The sequence below is a fragment of the Notolepis coatsorum genome (assembly GCF_963971535.1).
Source record: "Notolepis coatsorum genome assembly, chromosome: 5".
Lineage (NCBI taxonomy): Eukaryota > Metazoa > Chordata > Actinopteri > Aulopiformes > Paralepididae > Notolepis > Notolepis coatsorum.
In genome coordinates this window covers 184338724-184360455 of record NC_140169.1, presented here as the reverse complement: position 1 = coordinate 184360455, position 21732 = coordinate 184338724, and the positions used below count along the sequence as shown (strand labels likewise).

Below are 21732 nucleotides of genomic sequence, written 5' to 3'. Positions count from 1 at the left end.
GGAAGCTCAACAAATCATGTTAAACCCAGATTCGGCTCAAACAAGGGACTAAACACGTTTCGCAATTATGCCACAACAATGTGGAACGCCCTACCCAAAGCTGTAAAGGAATGTGAATCCCTGCCCACATTCAAAACCGCCCTTAAAGAGCACCTACGGGAGGCTGCAATTCGAAACTGGCCACCGTAAATGCCCAAAACCCCCACCACCTCCTAATAGACAGTCTCCTCCCCACCGCATGTATATATTCCCTCCCCGCCGTATGTATATTCCCCTCCCACCCACCCACCCCCTCCTAATGTACAGTCCCCTCCCCATCATATGTATATACTCTGTCAGGATCTAGGGGTAACAGTACTGTATATTTGAATACCGCCTATGTCACAAATGTATCAGTACTAAATACCTATATGTCCCTATGCCATAAATGTCATGTATGTTATGTATGTCATAAATGTCTATATGAATTGAAAATGGGGGACCCTGATGGAAACAAGACAAACGTCTTTCTCAGGTCTGCATCCCCTTAACAATTGTATGTATTGAGCCGTACTGTATTGTACCCATTCTGCAATCTGTTAAATAAAGTTTTCATTCATTCATTCATTCACACCCATTCTGCAATCTGTTAATAAAGTTTTCAATCAATCAATCAATCAAACCCCTCTGGTCTGCATCCCCTTAACAATTGTATGTAATTGAGCTGTACTGTACTGTACCCATTCTGCAATCTGTTAATAACGTTTTCAATCAATCAATCAATCAATCAATCAATCAATCAATCAATCAATCAATCAAAAGGATCAATCAACGTTCATTAATTCCCCCCCCCCCCCCCCCCTTCCTCACGAGCTCCATGTAACGCGGAAGCGCAGTGGTCTAATTGTACGTCACGAAGACTCCGCCCTCGCAGCTATGGCGCTTCCTGACTGGTCGGTAACCCTGCTTGCCACTGCGTCCTTTTGCAGCGTTTTATTCCTATGTCTCCGTTTCAGACGCGCAGGGAGATTAGTTTGGAAAAACCTGTTGACCAAGATCATGGCTCGCACGGAGAAGCCATTGTTTCGAATTGCGTGAGTAGAAAGAACGTCACAGCCTTAATCAAAATCCCTATCATTTGTTTTCATTCCGAGCTACAGTAGCTTAGCGTCACCATCACCACACACAATAATGTCTGGCTTGCTATCTAGTACTGTACAGTACAGTTCTGATTGATTTGAACTGTGACTTCCAGGTACACACTGTACACAAGGACCAGACTGGGTTATCTGTACTACAAGAGGCAGATGAGGAAAGCCCGTGAACACTATCCCACTGGACATTCAAAGGCTCAGCCCATGGAATTGAATGGTATGTAGGCCTACCATGTAGCAGCCTAACAACTGTTTGTCATTGTCATCATCACCCAGGCCTTTCTGTGTGTGACCTGTTAAGGCAAGTGTACATGTATGTATGTAGCCATCTCTCTCTCTATCCACAGGTATCAAAATCATCCCCATACCAGTCCTCTCTGACAACTATAGCTATCTTGTGATTGACACGGCATCAAGTGTTGCAGTGGTTGTAGACCCTTCAGACCCACAGACAGTTGAGGTAAATTACCTTTATATTATATTCTATTTCCTTTAGCATTGATTGATTGATTTGATTGGTTGATTGATAATTGTATTAACAGATACAATACAGTACAGCTCAATACACAATTGTTAAGGGGATGCAGACCAGAGAAAGACTTTCGTCTTGTTTACATCAGGGTCCCCCATTTTCAATTCATCATAACATAATATGACATAGATCGATGACATACAGATAGACAGTAGTACTGCTACATCTATACATTTATGACATACCAGGTTTACAAATACAGTACTGTTTTTGATGAGTCTAAAAAAGAGAGTATACATTTGACGAAGAAACTGCACATTCATAAGCTATAGTGTGTTGTTTGTTTATGTATCGTAAGGCTGGCCATCGTGGGTGCCTAATATTCAATACCAGTTACAATACTCAGAATTTGATACCAGCTCTAAAACAATTTTTTTTTAATATATACTGTATATATAAACAGAGTAAACTGTACATTTATTTTATTTATACATGAGAATCAATGGGTGCCCTGTGCACAGCCGTGCTATTCATCCTGGGTGCAGCCAGAGCAGGAACAATACAACGTTCAAGGTCAAAGTAGTGCACACACCAGGAGTGTTCAAATTGAATTGAATTGAAAACCTTTATTTATCCCCGAGGGGAGATTCAGATGTCCTTTACAGCATAACAACAATTTAAAAACAGCCATTTAAAAACAGTTAATACATAACGTACACTTATTAGTATGTGTACATGAGCGGGCACACACTCATGCGCACACACTCACACTTATTGCCAAAAGGAAAGGCCACTTTAAATCAGTATTAGCAACTGTAACAGTGTATTGCACTACCAAAGCTACCTAGCATGTCATATGCTCTGTAAATAACTATGTACAGATACCGATTTTGATGTCACACCATGTTACCTGTTACCTGTTATTGCAAAAAAAAATTTGTATTGGATTCTACTATATGTTGTACCCACTGTATTGCACATCGTTGCGGGCAAGACCACCCGCATTTCATTGTATACTCGTATGCCGTGACAAATAAAACTCTTGACTTGACTTGACTTGACTTGACTTGACTATGTGTTAAAAACAAGATGGACAAGTACACATGGATAAAAATAGCTAAAATAGGACTAAAATAGCGCTAAAAAGTGGTCCAATCATGATGTTAAATAATTAAATTAATTGGTTACAGTCCACAACCCAGCTCCTCCAGTCCACGGCAGTTGGCCCGTCCTGGCCCTGCCTGGTTGTGGAGCCTGATTGCCACCGGCACAAAGGACTGCCCAAAGCGATTTGTGGTATGTCGGGGGGGGGGGGGGGGGGGGGGGGATAAGTCTGTCGCTAAACGTGGACTGCATTGCGGCAAATCGACTTTAGTTTGTACGTTAATGCACTTTACTGTTACTTTGCACTCTGGTTAGATGCCCACTTCATTTTGTTGTACTGTACTTGTGCAGTGCAATAACAATACATTTACATTTAAATAAAACATAGGAACGAACAATGCGTTTCGCATCGTGGCTTCCTCCGGTTCACTCCTCACTTAATTGGCATCAGGTCGGTGTGTGCTTTCAAAGACTTTCTGTGCCAACTGGTGATGATGACAAAACATGTGACAACAGAAGTTTACATTCACGTATCAAATTGCATGTCAAAGGGTCCATTGTCAGTAGCCTATATTATCATTTATATATATATATATATATATATATATATATATATATATATATATATATATATATATATATATATATATATAATGGTATATATATAGCCACATAAGACAGCAGTAACTATAAGTAAACAGATACAACACTTTCTATACCATATAACATTAGATTTCCCATTAAATACAGATAAATACAAAAATCTTCATTTGACATATTACATAGTATATAATACAAGTGCTACTTCCATAGATGGAGTTGTACACTTGACCCCTAACTGCTCCCGATGAGCAGGTTGTAACCTTGCATGGTTGCCTCCACCATCATGTGTGAATGTGAGGCATACGTTGTAAAGCGCTTTAGATAAAAGCTCTATATAAAAGCTCTATATAAATGCAGTCCATTTACCATTTATATTGATTTCTTTCTTTATAGTCCTGAAACTATTGAATACTCCACATTTCCATTTCTTATTGCTGCTTTGTGTACCGCATTACTTATAGTATAACTTGTGTATATAATGTGTGTACCTATATATATTTGTCTTTTTTTTTTTTAATATAAAAAATACGTGAATGTAAAGTTCTGTCTCATGATTTGTAATTATTATCACGTGTTGACACAGAACGTTTTTGTAAGCCCACACCTGATGCCTTCAAGTGAAGAGTGAACATGAGGAAGCCATGATGCCAAACATATTGTTCGCTCTAGGGCTGACCCCTATTTGTCGATTAGTCGACTAATCGGTTGAAAGGAGCCGTAGTCGACTGCCAACCTCTTAGTCGAATACAAAAAAAAATTATAAATATTTTATCATTCTTTCCAAAAGAAAAGAGGCCTAGAAGCGTGGCTAACGCTAATGGCACGCATACCAGAGGCTAACTGCCTACGAAAACAGGCACAGAGGCACTGAAAGAGGATTTCACCCATCTAATGAACACACTAGACAAATATCAAGATGTATCCATCAGTGGACCAATTGCATGCTTTTGCAGAGGACAAGAAGCCTTCAGTCGACTCCTTCAGACATTAAGCACCCCCCACAGCCCAAATGGAATGATAAAATATATATATATATTATGCTTTTTTTTTATTTTCTTATTTTTTTTAATACTAATAGTCGACTAACGGCAAATTTTGGCCAATCATAGTCGACTATCAAATCCTTAGTCGGGGACAGCCCTAGTTCGCTCCTATGTTTATTTACATTACTATTAATTAAACAACACTTATGGTGTGCGCTTGATTACTTTGATCAATGTATATATGTATAAACTGTATATATATCTTTGAAGTTAAATAACTTTTTATTCATTATGCAATAATGCACAATGAATATTTATTTATTGTAGTTACATGCCACTTGTTACATGCCACCAATCTACTGTATTTCACGCTCAAGTGATTTCCTTGACATTGTAAAAATCTAATATTTAGAATATTTTTGATGCCTTATTGACACTGAAACCGAAAAAAAAAGAGTACACATACCTTGTCGGTCAGTTCGTTGGTTGGTCCACAAATATTTCACCACTCTAACAGCCACAGGTTTCACCCTAAGAGGCTGAAATTTGACACGGAGGTCAACTGTGTGTGGGTGTGTTAATGTCAATTGGCTAAAAGGGGGTGTGGCAGTAGGTAGCCTATCGCAAAAAGGTTGCAGCTATAGTGAATTTGCACTTGTTTCAGTACCCAGCCTAATGTTAAGACATCATTCATATAAGCGTGCTCATATTATTGTCATGTATCATTATGTCGAATGGTGTTCATCATTATGTCAAATGGTGTTCATCATTATGTTGAATGGTGTTCATTATATCTAATGCTTCTCATTCTCTGCTGCAGTGAGCATTAGAGCTGGTCAGGATCTTTGGTTTTTAATGCCCTTGCACACCTGGTTAGACTGCATTCCCCTGTCTTTATGTGGGGAGAGAATCATTGACATTGTGGATGAAAGCGAAGGTAACTGAACTAATGGGCAGGTCGTTGGATGTGGCGTTGTTTCATCCAGGCTGTTCCTGGTGACTTCCGTAGCCAAAACGTCATCATTGTTGTTTACAAACAGTAAAAGTGTCTATTGTGATAGTAGTGTTTCTTTAGCTGCACAGAACCCTCTGTGACTGAAGGGAGCTCTGGTGTCACTTTGACCTCTGTCTCTGTCAGTGGTAATTAATGACTGCTCTGATACTGGCTGAAGACGTATCTTCATTCACCTCTATTTTCCATCAAACACACTGAGGCAAGGAAATGTATTGATTGGCCCGTCCTGGGACTTATTGTGTTGTCTGTAATAGGGGTCGACCGATTAGTATGGCTGATAGGGGTGTGTGGAAACGTCATTATCTGTATCTGTTCAACCTACAGAAATATCTATTTTTCGGATAGAACAATACAATTAAAATAAACAACAAAATCTGTTAACAGTCACAAGTTGACACAGTGATCGTAAATCATACTCTTAAATTCTGTAAATGTTGGAAGAACTTCCCAACTTTAGAGTGAGTTGGAGGTCATTCCAAATATTGGGTGCATCAATTGAAAAGGCTGATCTTCCAAGTGCAGCGCTCATGCTCAAGGGTGATAGACCAAGGTTTGAAGGTTGAAGCTGCAGCATGCCTATAAATTACATCACCATAGTCTAAAAAAACGTTTTTTTTTTTTTTTTTTTAAACTGCCTCAACAATCCTCCTACTAATCATAGGAAAGCTGGTTCTGTTTCTGTACAAGAAGCCAACTTTCTGTCTCAGCTTAGAGGTAAGGTTGTCCACATGAAACTTAAATTAACATTTCTCATTGAGCCACAGGCCAAGATATTTATACTCGGCAACTCTCAATACAAGAGCCATTTACAGTAGATATATGCACTTGGGCATAAACAATATGTCTAGCTCTAGAAAACCGCATACATTTAGTCTTACATTATTATAATTGTATTAAGGACTCATTTTAGATTAATAAAATTAAAAGAAAGCTGCAGGTTCTCAATGGCCAACTGAACAGTGTCATCGATACAGTATCGTCTGCATACAAATGGGCATGGATGTGATCCGTTCAAAGAAGAATCAATATAATTAATATAAATGGTAAAAAGAACGGCACCCAAAACTGAGCTCTGAGGCAGACCTTTGGTTATTCCCTATCAGGTCTCTGACATCAAGGCCACCTAATCACCCCTTCCCCTTAATTGGCTTATATCAATCCCCGTCTCCTGAGCCGTTGAGCCATTGTGTAGTGTGATGTGTGCCTGGTGCCAGTGTATGGCAGCCATTGAGCCTGCGTAGCCCAAGGTTGGGTGCTACCAGTGGTGGTGAAGGAAGCCATTTCGACCCTACATTGTGGGCAATGCTTTGAGTGTCTAGAAAAGCGCTATATAAATGTAATTTATTATTATTATTATTATTATTATTATAGACAAGAATTCAGATTGGGCATGGCCCAATTCTTCACACACTGACTAGATAGATAGTCCTGAAACCAATCACAAGCACCCCTATCCAAGCCAATGCTGGATACTCATTTTAAAACTAGATGGTGATTGACTGTATCAAAAGCTTTTAACAAGTCTATGAAGGGGGCAGCACAGTGTTTCCTCTTATCTACCACTGAAATGGCTCTAAACCCTAATTGGTGTGGGCTATTGAGTAACTTGAAAGAATTTGAGTTGATTATTTACCAAGTTCTCCAGAACCTTTGCCAAGCATGGTACCTATCACCTCATTTTGTGTAAATGAGTCTCATTGTGGCCTCGGCTTGCTTTTCTAACAATTCTTTAAAGGCAGACATTTGCCAATTAATTTAAGATTCAAACCAAAGTAGGCCAATACCATAAACTATGGAACCAGATTGTAACAGACATAAACGTGACCAACCATACCACAAATGGCCATAGTCCTAAGCTGTAAAATAGATTTTCAGTGGGTTGGCATGTGTCAGTGACTAGTCCTACACTTCTTCAGTCAAAGGTCAGTGCCTCCAGGGAACCTCTTGCACTTTTATTGTTCAAATATTCCTTGTTTTACGTTAAGTATTCTATTAAACATGTTAATTTAAAGGCAGGTTTGTGTTACTGTGCATTCAGCTGTTGAAAGACTCTTGACGGGCGGCCGGGTGGCGCAGCGGTCTAAGCGTATGCCTACCACCACAGAGACGGTTGGATCGAATCCAGCTGTGGTGCTTCCGGGTTGGCCGACCGTCCATACTAACACAATTGGCAGTGTTAGAGGGTGGGAAAACCCGGCAAGGGTGGGTCCTGGTCGTTGTAAAACAGCGACTCCTACCTGATCGGTCGGGGCACCTGCACAGCGAGACTCTTGACTTTACCTGACACTGACGATAGCAGGTCAACCTAAATGTTGGTGAAACTGTTGCTGGTCCCCAGCTACACTAGCTACATATCACATCCGGGCAAATTAACTTCAAGATCCCTTTGGCGACGGTATGTTATGTAATTGAATTTTACTTACTCAAGACTCATTTGGGCCACTTATTTGTCAAACACTCACCCAATGTTGTTGAAATGATCCATTTGTCAAAACATCAACAGGGAGCTTTATGGACGCTGACATCTTGATTAGAATGATCAATTTGTTATTTCCACTCAGTCATGTTCAATGGACCTATCTCAAACCCTGCCCTCTTTTCTTGATCCTCCAATCACAACTGTCGCTTACCAAAGTTTGTCCGAGGTAAGCGACAGTTGTGATTGGAGGATCAAGAAAAGAGGGCAGGGTTTGAGATAGGTCTATTCAACATGTCGGCGTTCTACCAGAGAGACCCGAAGTTTTGACAAGTTGTATCTTTTGACTAGTGTTCGACTAATAAGTGGCCTGGATTTTATGATCAGATTATATAAAATGTGTGAGTAATTATAAAATGTAATTACATGATGTACCGTCACCTGAGGGATCTTAAAGGATAATTGTAATTTAATATTTTTCTTATTGTCAACAGCTTAGGAAAAGACAAACCTACAATGCATTTATTCCAGCCAACACCAGATTAGCTCATATCCAGAATGTCTAGAACACCACTGATGTAAAAAAGAAAAGGGTTAGTACACAGTGCTGTACTGTTGCTTTGGTCTGCATAATGCATCGTTGTGATGAACATGGGCATTGTACTTTGTCCTGGACTCGAGTGTAATGCAGTGTGCATGCTTGGGGACTACTCTGTTCTGTGTCCTGCTGTACTTCAATAGCTCGATGGAGCTTGTCGCCAATTTTAAGTAGATTTTGTAACAACTACAATGCCCCTGTTTTTCATGATAATACATGATATTTAGAACTGGAAATGTGTGTTTGTGAGCTGTATTTAATGGCTTTAGCAGACACTGGGAACATATGGCTTCCTGGCTGAGAGCTCCTAAGGGGGTAGGAGAGAGTAGAAGTGCACAGAGTGGAAGAACTCTATTGTAGGTTTTTGTCTTTTCATAAGTTATGTAGACGATAATATTTATTTAATTTTTTTACACTGGCCTTATCCTTTAGCGTAGCGTTACATATTACAGCCGAGGATCAGCAAGTGAAACTGAGTGATGATGATGACTAAACCAGACTTCTCTGTAAATCCTACAGACAGTCCTGAAGGAAGAAGGGGTGATGTTGGAAGCAATCCTCTGCACACATAAACACTGGTGAGAGCACATTGATTTCAGTATGTTGTGTTTAGTGTGTGTTCCGCTCCATTTATTGTTTTACATGACGATATGTCGTTGATTCCATATTGAACCCACGGGGAAGGGTTCATGCAGCCCTTTTCATGGTGAATCGTTTGGAGATATAATATACATTTAATTCATTTCATTTCAAATCTTTCCGTGAGGTTACCCTCATTTACAGCAATGACAAGCTTACAAAACAAGACATAGTTTATCAGAAATTTGATACATATATGCACAATAAACAATAAAAGAAACGGCTAAGACATTTATATTGAGTAGGCTATTATTATACATACAATAAACTTGCTGATTGTATTTTATATTGTATACTGCACTGAAGACACCCAAGTTCCTATAGTGAGTTAAACTGAAGAGTTCTATAGTTTATATATTTTTATTTCTATTTGGGTTATTTCTTTTTATTTGTATGTTTATTTTGTTTGTTATTTTAGTTTGGAGATTTTGTTTATGTATGATATTGTGAGAAAGGGGCAGGACTAGATAAGCATTTGCTTCCTTCTGCTCCTTCTCGAACTCGTTTGTTTATCATTTAATGAAGAATGTAAGATTTCATTTTAAATTAGATTTTTTTATCATTATCATTTTTATTGTGTTTTTATATGGTTGATTGTTCGAGATAAAATAAATCCACTCAAAGTTCTTGTTTTATTCCTAGGGACCACAGTGAGTTAAACTGAGCAGCTCTTGTTTTATTCCTAGGGACCACAGTGAGTTAAACTGAGCAGCTCTTGTTTTATTCTAGGGACCACAGCGGGGGAAACAAAGGACTGAAGAGGCTCCACAGCTCCTGCCGTGTTTATGGAAATGCATCTGATAACATTCCTGGCCTCACACAGTAGGTCACTGGGGAATATGGTGCTATCTATAGCATGTGTTTTGTTGTACGCAACCTCATCATCTCCTCCTCCATCTGTGTGACACACTGAAAATGGTAGGCTAGTCATGGCTAACGCCACATAAACACAGTCGCATGGATGTCTATATTAAAAAAAAAAGGAAATAAAAGAGTTGTTATGTAATATGGGCTCTTGATGATACGCGTGATGGTATCCAAACATAGAATTCTCAGAATGGTGGGGCGGCTGAGTGGCGCAGTGGGCAAGGCGCCACTAACGCAGGAGATGCTGGTATCGAGCCCAGCTCTCGGCGTTGCTACCGGCTTGGCCGGTCGTCATACTAACACAATTGGCAGTGTTAGGGGTGGGAAAGCCGGTAGGTGGGGATTGGACGTTTTGGACAGCGACTCCTACAGGTCGGTTGGTGCGCCTGTACAGCAGAATCAGGACGTATCGGGGGCAGCGTGAGTCTCCCACGCATTACTCACCACTGAGAGATCGTGCTGTTCAGGTGAAAAGATGCGACAGCTGCCTCCTCGTGTACCGGAGGGGACACGTGATGCAAGGCTTTGTCCTCACTGCAGCCGACCAGTGGGAGGCATAGTCTAGCAATGTTCGAAACAGGGGAGGGGAGAATGGAAGGGAGAATTGGCGAGGCGAAATTGGGATGGGAGAAAAATTGAAAAAAATAAGGAGAAAAAGTGGATAAAAAACATTTTTATTCTCAGAATGGTGATCGTATCTTTCATAGAAGAATATGGGGACTTGTCTCCATAATCTCAGTGGAGTCCATTCAATTGAATATTAAGTCCATTCAATTACACTGGACCACAGAATACATGACTGTACCATCGTGACTAGTGTTTGTAAAGCTCTTGTGTTTTTTTTATTGTATTTTGTTTGCTATTTAGCACAATTGTGCACAAATGATGAGACAAAATTTTTTCACAGAAAGTAAAAGACCCCCTCCATATATAAATGAGCTGTCAACACATAAACATAATTAAATGAGCTGCAGATGCGTGTTAATTAATACATGTTTGTTGTGCTTTTGTCAGTCCCCTCACAGACAAGGACTCCATAACAGTCGGCTGTATGCACTTCAAGGCTCTCTTCACCCCCGGACACACAGTGGGTCACATGATCTACCTCCTGGACGGAAGGGCCACCGGGGCCCCTTCCAGCCTCTTCTCTGGCGACCTGGTGTTCCTCTCTGGATGTGGTGAGTGATGGTGGATAGGGGTGGGGGGGAAATCGATACGTAGTAGTATCGCGATACTTTGCGTAGCGATACTGTATCGATACAGGGACGCCAAGTATCGATATTTAATTATTCATAAAAAAAAGGAATAAGGTATAAGGAAGTTTCATTGTTCATTTCAATACCTGTAATAGTACAGTAGTTCACACACACACAAGTGTTAAGTTGGAATATGACTGTAATACAAACAGTGCAGTTTGTCAGGTACATGCAACACAGATTACAGTGTTTACATCTGTCTGCTTGAGAAAATACCATGTTCTGCAATAAAAATTATTGAAGTGAGATGAACAGACTGAACTTTATTTTATTAGATAAAACATGTTGACAGTTTAACTTTGCAGTAAAAAAAAAGAAAAAAAAAGTTGATAAAATAAAATCGCAATATTCGCGATATATCGAGTATCGCGATACTATCGTATCGCGGCTCAAGTATCGCGATAGTATCGTATCGCGAGATCTCTGGCGATTCCCACCCCTAATGGTGGAGGTTCCATAGAGGCTGGGGCCATATCACGGCCAGAATATCATCTCGCAATATTCTTCTTAGTTTTGGGCGGTGTAACAGGATAACAGGATATTTCCAGGATATTTCCTTTTCCAGTACAAATTGCAATGTGATATATATATATATATATTTTTTTTTATGTCTTTATCTTGTAATACTTGTCATATGGTGCTATTTCTTTCAAAATGGTCGGTTTTAATTTTGTTGTATAATTCTGCAAGAGGGGGTGGGGGGGATTACAAAAAAGATGCAGTATGTATAATTATTTTTCCTTAATATTCGGTATACCTTCCAGCCCTAGAGGAGAGCATCCCTTTCTCAAGACAAGATACACACACACACATTACACAACCCTTTAGAATTTACATATATTTGGATTTTAATATTGTGTGTGTGAGAGAGGGAGAGAGAGTGTCGTTTAGGGATGCTTGATATCTACATTTGGATGACAAGTGTATCAAATGATTTTACTTGTTTACTTATGAGTATCAATCATCAGTGAATTAATTCAAGTATTGCTTGTCATTGTAACACCGTATTTTCTTTTTGTTTCTAGGGAGGATGTTTGAAGGCAGTGCCCCAACAATGCTCTCATCTCTAGACACAGTTGGGTCGTTGAGCGACGACACTCTATTATGGCCCGGTACGAACATCTTCATGTCCTTCTGATTCTGAACATGACCATCAATATTGATGGAAATATTATGTGTGTGTGTCTGTAAGTGTATGATTGAGTGTATGCGAAATAGGGCGGTCACTTTTTTTTTTCTGCCAAAATGTTAACTGATGTGATCATATTCAAAATTGATATTTATTAAAGGGGCTATGCATTATAAATGTCATTTTTCAGTCTCTAGCATTGTATTATAGTAATAGGAGTTCGTATCAATGTGTTTTAGGGTCTAAATACCATATTGGCGGATTGCTCCGATTCAGCCCAGCCCCTCTCGACCTCTAGTAAATCGGGTCATTTTGATTTGAAGTCCTGAGTCACGTCATTAGGCGCACAGTGATGCGATTGGCTCTGTGGTTGGAGCTAATGCCCGCCCCCATTCTACCTAGAAAAGACAGCGAGTGAAGCTGCGGGGCCGTGCGCTTTGGAGGAAGAGAAAGGAAGAGAGAGCCGAGAGGGAGAGAAAGGAGAGAACGGAAGAGAGAGGGAGGGAGGGAGAGAGAGGGGGCACTTGGGGGGGGGGGGGGGTACCTGCCGGCCGCGCGCCACACGGGAGATTGAAAGAAAGAAAAGAAAAAAGTTGCCCCGTCTCATCAGCGAGAGCCGAGTGGGAGAGAAAGGAGAGAAAGGAAGAGAGAAGGAGGGAGGGAGAGAGAGGGGGCACTTGGGGGGGGGGTACCTGCCGGCCGCGCGCCACACGGGAGATTGAAAGAAAGAAAAAAGCTGCCTCTCTCTCTCTCTCTCTCTCTCTCTCGGTATAAATGATTATTTGTGTAAATAAGGTTATACGCCGACCATTAAGAAAATACATGTTAGTTTAGGAATAAGGGGCAGGTAACTATATAACTATAAGATTTATTCTTCTTCCTGCTCCTTTTGTCCATGGAATGACTATTTATGATTTTTTAATGAAGAAACTATGATTGTATTATTCCATGTGGCAAATAAAAACTCTGAACTGAACTGAACTCTCTCTCTCTTCCCCCCCCTCCCTCCCTCCCTCTACCAGTGCAGACTGTGGTCTGACTGTCACTCAAAGTGCTTATGGGCGGAGCCAGGCCATAACAGCCTGATTTCTTGAGGCTGAAAAATGATGGTTTCGAGTACTTGATTAGAAATATAAAACAATGATTTTTTTTGAAAAAAAACTTACAAATGTCTTCAATAGACTAACAGGAATTGTGTAAAGTTGCCCAAATAGTGCTAGGAATAGCAGTACATAGCCCCTTTAATGAATTAATATTCAGGTGCCTTGCTCCCTGTGCGACGTTTGTATCTCGGTCTCTCCTCACTGCTCGATTGAGCGCTGAGCACAGCAGAGGTGGGAACTGCCGACTGGGGCTGTGAATTCATCCAGACTGATCAAATCATATGGGCACAAAACTCACTACCGGAGATACGTCCACCATTACGAATGAAAGGCTGTCTGTCATCTTATCATCTCTCTCTCTCTTGCTCTCTCTCTCTCTCTTGCTCTCTCTCTCTTGCTCTCGCTCTCTGTCTCTCGGGTGCGTGCTGTCCAGAGGCAATACACAATTACAATAATTGTTTTTGGATTGCTTGTGCTGGGGGGGGGGGGGGGGGGTTGATTAGATCGAACTTGATTTTTGGAAGAAGTGACAGCCCTGATGTGAAAGAGAGGTAGGAGAGAGTTATGGTACCCCGATGGGGTATTTAAGGGGGTAATAAAGGGGAGGTACCACAGTTTAATAGGAAAAATAAAATCCTTTCATCCTGTCTGAATGAAACATTTGGATACAATAATAATTGGTTTATTTTAATATTAACATGCCCAGATTAGATAATTTTTCATAAACAATGTGCACGTTTTCACGTAGTAGATTAAGTCAAGTTAAAGTAAATCTTCTGAAAGTAAATTTTTATCTTCAATGTGACGAGTAACTAAATAGTTGGTCATTTACTGAAGGAGTTTTTCAAAATTTTGTTTCTAACATGAATTATTAAAAAGGACTAGGTAATAGGGTGATTCTTTTCATATAAAATATACCATACAGTAAAATGGAAATGAAAAATAGCAACAGCTTCGGTAAATTACCAACTAGTGGCAGTAACTACAAGTTAAGGTGAAAAAGGTGTTTTGCATAACGATAATGTGTCATTTTGTGAAAACGGCCATTACATTTTGTTCAGTATAGCTTGGTTTAGAAAATGTGATTATGTTTATAGTTGCTGACTGCTATATATGTGTTGACTCTTGCGGTTTGTGTACATGTGTGACCAAATGGCCCCACAATGAAAGAAAACAAGCATATGATATACATTTAATACATTTTTATGGGGTTGGATCTTTTTGTGAAGGATAAAGTTGGGGTCAGGGGTTAAAGGGCAGGCATGGAGTGGTTATGGTTAAAGGGATATTTCACTTTAGTACAACTTGTCAAAATTCAACAGTTATAAGCTAAGTTAGGGAATTAATGTCAATGGAATATCTCCAAGGAATGAAAATGTGTGTGTGTGAGATGGAAAGAAGGGCGTTGTTGGGAGTTGACTCTTGAGCTCCATTCGTGTCGGGAGAGTGCATGCATATGTATGTGCATGCATGAATGCATCATGTGTCTATGTGTGTGTGACCTCCCTACCATTTAGGTCACGAGTATGCAGAGGACAACCTGCTGTTTGCGGGCGAGGTGGAGCCGCGCAATACTGTCAGGGAAAACAAGTATCAGTGGGTCCTGCAGCAGCGGGGGCAGAGGTTGTGCACGGTGAGAATAATCTCCCCTCATTGCCATGCCGGGCCACGCGCACCAGCCGCCAAAATGAATTCACATTGCCCCGGTGCCGAGGAAGAAGGAGACTTATCAACAGGGCTACAGGATATATATATCGTCAGGGGGGGAAAAAGCTGACTGCTCACGCTCACTCTCCACTCTCCCCTTCTTTTGAGGGGCCTGCATCAAGTCTCATTGGTGATGGCACAGTCGGGAGCGGCATAGCAAGCGGTTCTGTGTTTTGAGCCATGACCTCCGATGATCATTTTTGCCTGTTTGTCTATGAGGTGGTATAGGTGAGGGTTATGGTGGGACGTTCAGGGGACATTGCTAAGGAACGGCCACAACCACGGTTGACTTATTTTTTGTGTTGCGTTTGTTGATGTGTTATTTAAAAGCTCCGGTCTTCGGCTCTTGTGGAGAGGAAGATTAAACAGTTAAGCTAAATAGTGCTCCCTTTCTCTATCTGGAATCGGATATATTTTTCCTATTAACATCAATCAATCTTCTGGCAGCTTGCAAGAATACAAGGTTATTATTGTCAAGTTAAAACCACCTATATCATTGTTGGCAAACAAACAAACAAACAGGGCTAATGGATATTATGGATGTTTGAAGTTTCTCAGGTGAGATATTGGAGCAGAAATCTATTCAATATGAGAAAACAAACGGCTGGATTGTTGTATTGGTCAAGACCACAACATCAAACCACACACTCATAATAAATGTCATAAACTAGGCTGTCGGACACCGACGTGTATTTTGATGTAGGCTCATTGTCGTGTTTTTGTCTCCAGAGTCCCTCCACCATCGGGGAGGAGAAGGCGTACAATCCCTTCCTGAGGATCCACTCTCCGGAGCTCCACCAGGCTCTGGGAGTCCAGCAGTTCCAGGACGAGGACTGGACCCAGTTCCGGGCTCGTATTCTCGAGGAACTGCGTCGACGCAAAGATGTCTACAAGAGCAGATAGTGCCCGGTACATTTATGGTACGTTTCTCCGGTGGGTGGACTGGATGGAAAGGAGAACTGATCCGCTGGCTCGGCGGTTCCAGCGCTGGTTTTCCATGGGACCCCGACGGGTTATTGACGGTCGTTCAAGAATAGATAAAGAATTGGAATTGTATGACTATTGTGGTGATGGTTTTCACTCTCCCAACTGTAACCTCCTCACCATATAAAACACAGACTGTTTTTGTAATTCTCAGATGGGGGTGCCTGCCTGGGACAAATTCTTCCCAAATTGGGGGCGTGTGCGGTGTGTCTTATTGGGATGCCTTTGACGTGATTGTGTTTGGGAACCACTTGGCTAGCATGTCTGTGTGTGTGTAGCTGATGGTGAGGAGGAGTGCAGCTGTAAAGAGATAAATTAATGAAGCTATCGGGCAACTTTTACTAAAGTCGGCATAAAAACATTATACAAACCAAGTCAGCTTGCATGTTTAGCATTCCGTTATGTTGCTGTTGAGTGACCACTAGGTTTCAGTCGGGCTCGTGATTATCGGGTTGAGACTGTATGTGTGCAAAGTTTTCTGTGAAGTCGACACACTACATGGTTAGATTCAGGATATTGGGTACTGTATTAGTATTAGTTTATAATAACTCTTAACTGTGAGCTCCATCCTAAGGGAGCATCCGCACCGATCCATCACAAACTGGAGAGAAAGCGAAGTGTTGCAGTCCATTTGTTTGCTTACCTAATGTAATTGTGCGTTTGCAGAAACATCAGCATTGCTAACGTAACATACTCCTCATAGTGATTGGCCAAAAGGACAGTGATGTATCCATCAGTTTCCAAAAGTCAGAACTTTTCTGTCCATCAAAACGGATACAAATCTGGCTCATTCCACAAATGGATACGGAAGAATAATTAAAAACATGGGTTCTTGGGTTCAGTCCCTGGTAGCGGTACTTCCTGCTTGGTCAGACCTTCCAGCGAACACAACTGGCAGTGTTCACAGGTGGGAAGTCTGTGAGGGTATTGGTCCTGGTCGTTGCATTAGAGACTCCTGCTGGTCGGTCTGGGCACCTGTTTGGCGGGGAAGGGATCAAGCTCTCAGGGGAGACGGCATCAACCTCTGCGCATGTTGCGCTCTCCCAGTGAAACTCTTAGCCGTTGGGTGAAAAGAAGCGGCTGGCGGCAACTCTGCGTGTATGGGAGCCGGGAGGAGATGTGTTGTAGTCCACAGGGTAGTGTAACGACCAGGACTGTGACACTTGCAGGGAATTGGCATAACAACTACATTGGGGAGAAAACATAAACAGATGTTGACTGACAGACACAGTGGATCTGTGTGGCCGGCCCCTAAGGGCAATCAAAACATATGTACAGAAATGTGTTTTCCACTTATTTGAATTTAAGTGTTTTTTCTTTTCATGAAAAGGTTTTGGTACACGTTTATGTTTGGTACGTCGGTTTCCCACTTCCAGTGGTGTGAAAAGGTACACACTCCAGGATAAGTCTTGTCTTTTGACATACTGTATGGCTATGTGATCTTCATTTCCAAGCTATTTATTAGATAGAAATAAACTAACAAATAATATAAGAAAATTATATTTAGCATACAATTCATCTAAGCCATTGTAATTTCCAGGTATGGCAAATAAAGTAAGCCCCTAGCTGCAGGATCTGGCATTGTTGGTATCAATTCCCTTTCAATTCAAAATGTATAAACAGAAATGGCAGTGTATTTGCTAATTATGGAACATTCATTCTAATTTACTGGTCAATAGGTTGGATAATATAACTTTTTCATGCCAAATGTTTTTCTGTATTTGAATTTGAAAGAAATCCACTTCCTGAATTGAAAGGTAATTGAACCCAACCCTGAGCTGTTGTCTTGCGCCCTTGGAAGAATTAACTCCATGATATTGTTTCTATATCGGCCCCTTATGATGACTGAATAATAATGCATCGGCCATAATTATTACATTATGTTCAGGTTAGCTCTGTACAGGACAGGTAGCTATCTTTTTCATCCACTGCTCACAGTGGCCTGTGGATTCATACATTTACCACTTTCATTATTCTACCAGCCCAATAGAATTGTTTGTAAAATAGAATTGTATTTGCCAAAGTGTAGTTGAGTAAACTGGCTTACCAATCACAGTCGAAGCCTGGCTACATTTGGCTGGTGGTAATTTCCCACCCTGGCATAGATTATTGGCATTGTGTGGCATAAATATTTTGAGTCAATGATGGACCTGACGTCAAAACTAAGCCATTCAACTGCTAAATCTTCATTGACCTAAATAGGTTGATGACCTTAGAGAGAGCCTCATACTAAAATACTGTACATGCAGGAGTACGTTTTGAGCTCTTTTGCTTTTTCAGGGACTGGGTATTGAATCAATAATGAAATCAATGTCTAAAGAAGTAGGACTGTGAAAAGGTATAGGACTGAAATCAGACTAGACACAAATTAATGGAGATTATTTCTGACAAGGGGGTCAACACCAGTTATTATTAATGTCAAGGATGTATTTGTTTTTCCTGCACTAGGAAATTGCATTCCTGTTGCTTCTTACTGAATTAAGATATTGCAAAATGTCATTTATATTTTATGGAAAATATAAACAAGTAGCTATTTGTTAGATTAGGTTATCTTTCACATTACCATTAATAAACAAGAAAATAATAAAACTACACTGTATGGAAAATAATAATATTTGAAGGGACGGATACTTTTCAGTCAGCTGCTATTACAATTTCTACCTTCTGGACTATACTGTACCATGTTATTCACTGTTAATTACTGGAATACTTGCATTAAGATTTAAAGATGGGATTATTGGAATGATGTTTGTTAGGTTTGCATATTTCCATATTGATGCAACGTCTTTCAGTAGGATTGTTATGCTTTTATTTTGAGTTTTGCTTAATTGACCTATCTCAAACCTTGCCCTCTTTTCTTGATTCTCCAATCGCAGTTGTTGCTTTGACAATAGTTGTGATTGGAGGATCAAGAAAAGAGGGTTGGGTTTGAGATTGGTCAATTAAAGCTTACAACATTACACTTGACTTACTAGTTAAAAGAAAGTGTTGCTAAGGAATAATTGGTACCACAAGAATTGTGTATCAGTACCAAGATGCATAAAGACACGAGCGTGCAACGAACATAGGGTGATGTAGAACACAACGTTTGCCCCATTCAGTGTGCTGAGGGCATGTAAGTTCTACCTGGTGCTTTAAATCAATTGGTCAATACTTCTTGGAATCTTAAGAAGATACTGTAACCTGTCAATCAAAGGAGGAGGTAATTACAACTTTGCCAAAGTGAAACTAAAAACCGGTATAAACATTCCAAGGGGCGAAGAAAACTATAAAAATGTACTTGGCAAAGGTTTCATTGATTTAGCGTATAGATTGGAGAACAACAATAGAATCTGTTTGGGGAAAATTAGAATGTAAACAAATAAAGAGCATCTGGAGCATCTGTTGGGAAAATGCCAAAGTACGACTTCAATGCTACACCCTTGTCTTGTATTCAAGAGGATGCTATTGGTGGAATTCATTCATATTTTTCTGAGGTTTTAACTTTTTTGCAGAGTTGTATGAAGATATTGTAATAATGAAGGCCATATTCTGCAGAGTTGTATGGTACGAAGATATTGTATTAATGAAGGTCCATTTATAATAATATCAATAGAATATTTTTTTAATATTCATGAGTCTAAAACGTATAACCAAAATTGTGAATATTATTTTTTGCATTTTGAATGATCTATAATTCTGTGACAATACATTTATTGTATGTGTGAAAAAGTATTTAATGACAATAAATATGGTGTTATTGCAATACATGTGTGAATCCTTTTTTTATATAAAGGTTTTTGTATAAATGGTTTCAGCTTGACAACAAACATTCTAAATGGACTCACGTTTACGTCCTGTTGCAGTGTTTGCTAACATCAATAACTGACGGGAATTAAATATGGGTCCAAGCTGTTCCCTAGCAACACAATTCTAGTGAATCTACTTATATTAATGCAGTTTTGCCTGTGGCAGTCAAAGTGAGAGTTTCAGAATGAGCGCAAATAAACACCTTATTTTACTTTAGAGATGATGAAGAGCTCTTTAGGTTTCTGGTATTTCACAAGAATGATTCGTATCTAAGCACCTAATCCTCCGGTGATTCTTGTTTATATCATTATTCTACTTGTTTGATGAAGACTCATCCATTGTTTGCATACAGTATGTATGAGCATTGGAGATGTTTTTCATCACTGTCTTTTCCATGAAGACTAGAGGTGGTATAATGTATTTTATACAAGTGAATATACTGTATAATGGAAATAGAAAAGGTGCTCAAAGTATTCTGGGGAGACAACCAATGGGGGGCTGGTATTAAGTATGGCTGCCCCCATAAATGATGAATGACATGCCATTATGGTAACAATGGTTCCAACGGAATAAGGAGTTTTCATGTGTTTGAACTCGTATTAACCCATTTGAATGCAAAACTGGTTTCTCCCAGACTTTGCTTTATGTTTGTGATATATTCACATTTTTCACAATTACATTAGCCTACATATTTTGTATGTTTCATGGCTGAATGCAATGTCGAGCACAAACGAAAAATTCAGCAAGGAGCTATTTTATGGCATAGTGACATTTCAAAAGTTTTACAATTATTTGTGCTGAAATTTACTTATCCTCTTCGTCCCGGCAATCATACAGCGCCACTGAATCCTGTTTCGTGCTTTGGCCTGCGCTTCGTCCCAGGAAAGACCCATCTCCTTCAGCTCCATCATCACTGTTCTTCGCCAGGTGTTCTTTGGTCTACCCCTCTTTCTCTTCCCAACTGGGGTCCATCTCAAGGCAACTTTGGGTACCCTTTCATTGGGCATCCTCAATACATGGCCGAGCCATCTTAACCTCCGTCTCCTTATCTCAAGGGACATATGCAAGCTGCCTGTCTTCTTATAAAGTTCCTCATTCGAGATTCTATTTGGCCAAAAGATGTTGCAGATCCTACGTAAGCAGCTATTGTGGAAGACGTCAACCTTTCTCATATCCTGTTTTGTTACTCTCCAGCACTTAGAGCCATATAGCAGGACAGACTTAACATTGCTGTTGTAGAGCCTGAGTTTGGTTTTAAGGCTATATTGTTTAGACTTCCAGTCAGATGTTGCGAAGTTGGCTGAAAGCACCTCTTGCTTTGTTGAGACGCGTCTTTTTTTTTTTTTATCCACTTTTTCTCCCATTTTCTATATTTTTCTCCCTTCCCAATTTCGTATCATCCAATTCAACCCTCCCCTGTCACGAACGCTGTTTCTTGCCTCCCACAAGCCGGCTGCAATGTGGACTAAGTCATACATAGCACAAGTCCCCTCCGGTACTTGAGGTAACAGCAGTCACATCTTTTCACCTGCGCAGCTCGATCTCTCAGTGGCGAGGAGTAACGCGTGGGAGGCTCACGCTGCCCCCGACACTTCCTGATTCTACTGCGCAGGCGCACCAACCGACCTGTAGGAGTCGCTGTCCACAACGCCCGATCCCCACCCTTCAGTTTCCCTCCCCGTAATACGGCCAATGTGTATTACTGTGGACGACCAGCTAAACTGAAAGCAATGTGGAGCGCTGGGATCGAACAGGCGTCTCTGCATTCGTGGCGTCTCTGCATTCGTGGTGAGCGCCTTGCCCACTACGCCACGTAGCCGCCCCCACTTTCACTGCTTATGAGGCTTCCGAGGTATGTAAAGTCTTCTACACATTCCAACGCCTCTCCATCGATGGTGATTGGAGGTGCTGTTGGGACATTGATGCACATCACC

The 21732-nt window shown here is 40.6% G+C and overlaps 1 protein-coding gene across 1 annotated transcript; it reads left to right on the top strand.

The window, feature by feature from the left end:
* Positions 1–915: 915 nt before the first annotated feature.
* Positions 916–19731, top strand: pnkd (PNKD metallo-beta-lactamase domain containing; the record flags this gene model as incomplete). The annotated part of the gene is made up of 9 exons (XM_084315255.1): positions 916–1073; positions 1235–1350; positions 1481–1593; positions 8844–8902; positions 9693–9785; positions 10845–11008; positions 12112–12198; positions 14836–14951; positions 15755–19731. 9 exons carry the CDS (start codon positions 916–918, stop codon positions 15926–15928), a joined length of 1080 nt encoding a protein of 359 aa, XP_084171381.1. The 3' UTR covers positions 15929–19731.
* Between the last annotated feature and the right edge of the window lie 2001 nt (positions 19732–21732).